Source organism: Sinocyclocheilus anshuiensis, unplaced genomic scaffold, assembly GCF_001515605.1.
Source record: "Sinocyclocheilus anshuiensis isolate Anshui unplaced genomic scaffold, SAMN03320099.WGS_v1.1 scaffold1024, whole genome shotgun sequence".
Classification (NCBI taxonomy): Eukaryota; Metazoa; Chordata; class Actinopteri; order Cypriniformes; family Cyprinidae; genus Sinocyclocheilus; species Sinocyclocheilus anshuiensis.
Genome location: NW_015552843.1, coordinates 2,189,891 through 2,196,376, shown reverse-complemented (window position 1 = coordinate 2,196,376; position 6,486 = coordinate 2,189,891). Strand labels below are relative to the sequence as shown.

Below are 6,486 nucleotides of genomic sequence, written 5' to 3'. Positions count from 1 at the left end.
AAAGCTTATTTTAAAAAATTAATATTTAACATTTTAACAAATATTATGAATTATTTTTAAAAAAAAAAAAAAAAAAAGTCAAAGCAAGGGCAGTTTGACGTGAAGATGCCTCTTGATTGCTGGCTATTGCATTGGGAAATATCAGCCCAGCGTTTCATAATGCTGTCACCGCATGATAATCTGATAATAATGAGATGTTCTCGCGGCGAACAGAGCAATTATAAACCCGTGAGTGTGTAAATGGGTTCAGATGTGTATTTATCTTGATAGCTCTCTGGCCGGAGACTCGTCTCCACCTTCACTTCCCGTCGAGCTGGCTGTCAGATCGCCTAAGATGACATACTGAGCCGCATCTTTTGGCTTTAAAACTATAACCAACACGACAACGTACATAATGAGTTCAGGCACATTATACGCTCATTTTCAAGACTGTATGTGTTAGTAAAGCGAATATTCATCGGCTAAACGGAGCGCTAGGACCTGGGAGATTTTCCAAAGGTACAGTGTGTGGGAGTGCAACCCATGCGGCGCTAGGACCCGGCGGGGCCTTTGTTTGGGTCGTGGTGCCGGGGTTTGCCCTCTTCAAACGAATCCATTTCCTGTGCTCGCTCGACGCGATTACAACCGAAAGTATCGAGAGCTCCACATGATTTTACTCACCCTCCGGCGTGGATACGTCCGCTCTGTCGATCCAAGCGGCCCAGCTTTGCCCTACAAAGTCAGCGATGGAAATCCGCCGATCTAGGGCAGCCATTACCGATTTAGCGCGTGCACGACCCGCCACCATCACGACGGGAGCGCATTGCGACGTCATCTTGCGCGCTCACGACGGATTACCTTCTAGCGATGGGAGGTCCGAATCAATTCTGCGAGTCGGTTCTTTTGAAATGTTCGTTCCAAAGAACCGGTTCACCCAAACAGATTAATCAGAGATAGTACACATGAATAATACATAAAAGCAATGTAAAATGTGCCAGATTTAGCCAGGGTGGCTAATCTTCATCTGTAGTCTATGGGCAGGTTGATAAAAAAATCATTAGCCTACATAAATTCAACATTTTTAAACTTAAAATCCGTATATATGTACACAACTTTGCTTTGACCACAAGCATATTTTCTTGTCTTTTTTTCTTATTTATTGGAGAAATAACAATGACTTTTTATATTTTTTACTTATTTGTATATTTTTTAATACCTCTAAAGGTAACATTTTTGACTTTCGACAAGACCGTTAAGACACCACATGAAGAGGCACATTTTTATAGATATTGTCAAACTTCCTCAGTTCACAGCACATTAAGATAAGTGTTTTATATTACAAGCTTTCTGAAATGAGGCGTTAATGAGGTGTTAATCATCTAAACTGCAGGACGGACATTGGATAAATCCAGATTTAAAATGTAGGTTTCATTTTGCTGACATAGCTATTTTTTTACACGGGGTTTTGTATATCTCTTTCTCACTGCATAAATCAGAAAATACAACAACAAAGATCCCTTTACAAATACCTTAATAAAAGTTTGGTGTATGTAGGCTACTAGAGATTTCTGGCTCAGTCAAAAATCTAAACTCAAATTTGAAACTGCCTTTAAAAATAATGTGTAATAAAAAAAGAAGACGTTATAGAAGTCATAGAACCAAAATAGCCCAAATGTCAAAAATGGACCAAACATTAAAAAAACAAAACAATGGTTTTGCCTGTAATGTCTTGCCTTAAGTAAATCCCATCCGTCAAATTCTCGGTTCACTCCAAACGCTTTTACTATCAATATAGAGAAGGAAATGTCCGACTCACCAGAAGACTTGTTGAATCGAGACGCGCTCGGATCGATTCGTGAACAAATTGTTCAGTCTGAACGGATTCAACGATTAATTGAAAAGATCCGACTCAAAAGAACAATTTGTTCACGAATCGAACATCGCTTCAAACTCGTGTCCGTGCACTTGAAACGCTGGAAATACCCACATTTTTGAATATTACATCATAATCTGTAAACTCTGTAAAAACAAAACAAAACAAAAAACAGCAAAAAGAAGACGCATCCTTTTTTAATAAAAACATCCACACAGCTCACCAACATCAGCAACAGTTGTTGTTCACAATAGCAGGCTGATACTGTGAGCATTAAAATAAAGAGATTACATTTTGGCTAAGAATGTGCTTTGCCTTTGTGTTTGTAGCCTATTTAAGTAAATTAGAATTAGAAATTAATTTTCATCGGTCATTTACCAATTAGAAATTAGAAGAACAGGTGGGCCAAAAAACAATATGCACAATAAAAACAAATCATGATTATTTATTTAAGGCCTCCAGCGTTGTTAAACAAACAAAAACAGTCAATCCATTTTTATCATCAGTCGTGCCTGATATGATGTAAACATTTACTAAATATAGGCTAACTAAGTTATAAGGCACACAGTTCATATGGCCATTTCAACCACAAGAAGAACAGTGGAAAAGTTAGCTGAGATGATATTTTATAAAGCCAAAACTAACTAAACACAACAGCATCAGGGAACATCAGAACAGCAAATTCAAATAATAAATCAAATAAAAAAAATACTTCAGTAAACAGGAGTCAAAAACATTCAGTACATTTTGTTCATGTAACAAGGTCAAATGCCATGAGAAACATGACAGTAACAGTAAAGAGATGAAATGTAACTTTTTAATGATGCAATTTACTTCATACAAACAGTTTATTTGCTAAGGTGCTCTTGTACCTTTTTTAGTATACAGCTTTGCTGTAGTGTGTAAAATGCACATCTAAATTTGACCATATCCGAATATAATGGAGATATTCTATAGACGAGGACCTTTGGTGGATTTGTGACACAGGTCAAGTCAGGTAGATTCATAACATCAGTCAACCGGGTGCTATGTAGCACCACTTTAATCCTGAAACAACACCTGCTTGATGAATGTGGATGTGACCTGCTGTTTAATTATGACTGTGGTGCTCCCGCTTGCTGATTGGCTGACTTGTGTAATGGCGTCTCCTTGTAAAGAAACCAGCAATTTCCTCCCCACAGGATAAGGTTGAGGAATCCAAAGATCTACAAAGATTAATTTGATTCACATTACATAAATACCAACAAGGGTTAGCTGTGAAAATTTGTGGGAAACTAGGATAAATAAATCATAAGTAATTCTATTAAATTATCCATGTATAACATCATGGGTTTAGTATTTTCATATACCAAGGTGACCAGACGTACCACTTCCTGGGGACACGTTTAGCACAGGATGTGCTCCGCCGATTGATCGTTGTATGACATCAAAGTACTGCGAGAGCTATAGAGCAGAGCAGGCAGCTCCATGCTTTCAAATCGCTCTCGCGGCACTTTGATGTCATACAACGATCAATCGGAGGAGCACCAACACCTGGTTATTTTACGTAATTTAGAAATCCTGTGCTGAACGTGCCACCGGGAAGTGGCAGTCTGGTCACCTTATCATATACATTACAATCCTCTTACCACTGAGGAATTGAGGCGGCCCATTAAGGGGATGTGCCCAGCAGTGCACTTGTTTCCTGTTTTCTTACATATGTCATTTAGAGACACAAGTGTATTTGGCCTGGTTGACAATTTCACATCTGTGAGGCCTTTTCCCCATGCAGATGAACACACCAGCCAGAGAAAAGCGAAGATCCCAGTTAACAGTAGATCCTAAAGAGAGTAATACATGTATATTGAAATATATATATAACTTATTAAATGTATTATAAATAATATTATTATTGTTCTAATATGCCAGTCAAATGTTTGGAATAATTACGATTCTTAATGTTTTTGAAGTCTTGCGTTTACCATGGCTGCATTTATATAATTAAAAATACCGAAAAAAAACTCTAATGAAATGAAATATTAATAAAATGTAAAAGAACTGTTTTCTTTTTTATTTTAATTTGAAATTTAAATATTTTACATTTTAATATATTTTACTTCAGTCTTTAGTGTCACATGATCTTTCAGAAATCATTCTAATATTCTGATTTGATGCTCAAGAAACCTTTCTGATTATTATCAGTGTTGAAATCAGTTGAATATTTAATGTGGAAACGGTGATCACATTTTATCAGGATATTTTTTTTTTTTGATGAATATTAAGTTCAAAAGTTAATTTATTTTCTTTTGTAACATTATTTCTTTCTTTATGGTCACTTTTGCTCAATTTAACGTGTCCTTGCTGAAAATACTAAAAGTATTAATATCTTCTTTTAATCTCTTTTTTAATCTTATACCACAAATGTTTGAATGGTAGTGTATGACGGCTTCCATAAAAGATATTTAGCAAAAAAAACGGTTTTCAACATTGATAAAAATAATCAATGTTTCTAGAGGACCAAATTAGTACATTAGATTGATTTCTGAATAATCATATGACACTGAAGACTTAAGTAATTGCTGCTGAAAATTCAGCTTTGCCATCGCAGGAATAGTTTACAGAAAATAAGCATACAAGACTTCTTTCAGAAACATAAAAAAATCTTAATTATTCCACAAGTTTTATGTTAATAAATGTTATCTATGCACCAATGTTTTATATTGAACACTCAAATGCCTTTACTTAATCCTCAGGACACTTTGTTTGGAATAACAGTTGCAGCTGTTGTCAAAAAAAACCACCCCGTTTCTTCATTTACACACAAGTGGAACTCTTCACACCCCCACACAGTTCAGAAACAGCTCACAAAGTTCATGCAACCAAGTGATGCTGAAATCCAGCATAATACTGAACAGGCTAATATAATGACTGCCAGGAAGTGTATAAATTAACCTATCAGACATGCAGTGGCTGGCATTCATTTCCCACACAAGGTCTGAGTCAGCCATTGAATATAAAAAGGGATATGAATTTAAAGGCATGCACAGACATAGTGAAGGTTTACGAACGCACACAGAACTCTTAAATTAGATACAGTGTTAATCTGAATCTATAAACACTCACAATGTTGGGGCCACGAGGAGATTCACGGTAGACGTGCTGGTAACCCAGATACAACACAAGAGTAGCTGTGCTGTACAGGAAAGCCAGAACTCCAATAGCTACAAAAAACTCAGCGGAAGATGAATAATCTCCAGTCAGTTGTTTGGTTTTAGACACTGTTCCGTTGACTTCGCAGTCTGGGACACTGTAACTCTGGGTATTCAGCCTTTGTAACAAAGAATAATAAAAAAGGAAATTCTGAAAAATATATTTATTAACAACAATGCGTTTCATATGTACGTGTTAATCATATTGTTTACCTAAACGGATAGCTGAAGTTTACATTTATTTCTTTGCTGGCACTGTACTTGCACTGGATGTTGAAACTGGTAGAGCCAGAATAACCCCCAGTTGTAGCAAAAGCAAAAATAGCAAATATCTGTAAAGACAGTTAGTGAAAACATAGAGGTGGAATGAATGAATGAATGTTTAAAGGAATGATATAGTAAAAACTGAAACCAAAGGAAGCGTGCACATGATTAAGCAGAGCTAAACCAGCATATGAAGAAATGCGAATAATTTTCAAATAGTCTGAATCATCATTAAAAGCCTTACATTGCATTCTGCTTCCTCTTTTTAATGGTATCTTTTTCAAAGGAGAAATGCTTATTGTGGGTTTTAAACACCTTAAAATCTGTATTATGGTAATATCTGGTGCTTACCTTAAATAAGGAGAATGACAGCGGCATGGTACATAATTGGTGACTTCAGTTATGAGAATAATGTTGTCAGTTTTTTCTAATAACTTTTAATGTACCTACACAGAGTAGCTTAAAATCAAAAATACATTAACCGAAAAGCACGTACCCATTCCAGGACACGTATAAATCCCAGGGGCTCTTTCAGAGGGCTGAGATCGAACAGAAACCCGCTCATCATGCTCTGCAAATAAAAAAACATCAGTAGCTGTCCATCAAACAACCGTTACAACTGTCGGGAAATGGTGCGATAACCATGCGAGTTTCTCGAAAACTCTTTTCTCACCAATTTCATCATATCTAAAAAAAAAAGTTGCATTTTTAGTTTAAGCGAATTGCAGTGTGTAAACCATGAAGTGCTGAGAGTTTTGCTGCACTGAAGACAAAGGAAGATTGAGAAAGATTACCTTGTCTAGTCCCCAGACAAAAAACTGCTATCAGACAAAATTGCCAAAGTTCCTTTCGCTTTTCTTGTTTCTGCGACATGGTTTTGACCACGTGATTCGTGACGTGATACCATCACCCAGACAAACTGACTGAGGCATGGGCGAGCTAAAGGAAAAAAAATAACTTTTCGGTTACAAAACTTTCCCTGTAACATCTTCTTGTCATTGAAAAAAAAATCATTTTAGCTTGCAGAAATATTTTCACGCTTAAAAACTGCATTGTGCATACATGTTGGAAGATATTATTTGGTGACATTTCTGGGAATTTGATTTAGTCATCATAAAATTTATATAAATAAGTTTTAAACGTGATTTAGGCTACTGTAATTTGACCACAAGAGGACGCTCT

The 6,486-nt window shown here is 36.2% G+C and overlaps 2 protein-coding genes across 4 annotated transcripts in view; both read right to left on the bottom strand.

Moving 5' to 3' along the window:
- atxn7l2b (ataxin 7-like 2b) overlaps positions 1-840 on the bottom strand; it is a 9,688-nt gene extending 8,848 nt beyond the window's left edge. The window contains exon 1 of one of the 2 annotated variants that reach the window (XM_016459907.1): positions 661-840. In XM_016459907.1, coding sequence (XP_016315393.1) covers positions 661-814 — 154 coding nt within the window. In that variant the 5' untranslated portion in view covers positions 815-840. The remainder of the gene's footprint in view (positions 1-660) is intronic. The other variant, XM_016459906.1, reaches the window with a different exon arrangement.
- Positions 841-2,029: 1,189 nt separating this feature from the next.
- sypl2b (synaptophysin-like 2b) lies at positions 2,030-6,197 on the bottom strand. Of its 2 annotated transcripts, none has more exons than XM_016459740.1 (6): positions 6,099-6,197; positions 5,801-5,875; positions 5,254-5,372; positions 4,955-5,159; positions 3,481-3,672; positions 2,030-3,057 (listed from the first exon to the last, which is right to left on the bottom strand). In XM_016459740.1, exons 2-6 carry the CDS (start codon positions 5,870-5,872, stop codon positions 2,947-2,949), a joined length of 699 nt encoding a protein of 232 aa, XP_016315226.1. In that variant the 5' UTR covers positions 5,873-5,875; positions 6,099-6,197; the 3' UTR covers positions 2,030-2,946. The 2 variants fall into 2 exon arrangements, with proteins under 2 accessions (XP_016315226.1, XP_016315224.1); XM_016459738.1 differs by lacking the exon at positions 6,099-6,197 and adding an exon at positions 5,978-6,059.
- Positions 6,198-6,486: the final 289 nt, after the last annotated feature.

What these genes read in the sequence shown, in the direction of transcription:
- sypl2b (XM_016459738.1), bottom strand. Translation starts at nt 6,010, where the DNA reads ATGCAACTTTTTTTTTTAGATATGATGAAATTG. An exon ending in TTTTAGATATGATGAAATTG is followed by an intron (nt 5,876 to 5,977) that starts GTGAGAAAAGAG and finishes TTTTATTTGCAG; the next exon opens with AGCATGATGAGCGGGTTTCT. An exon ending in TTATACGTGTCCTGGAATGG is followed by an intron (nt 5,373 to 5,800) that starts GTACGTGCTTTT and finishes CTGTCTTTACAG; the next exon opens with ATATTTGCTATTTTTGCTTT.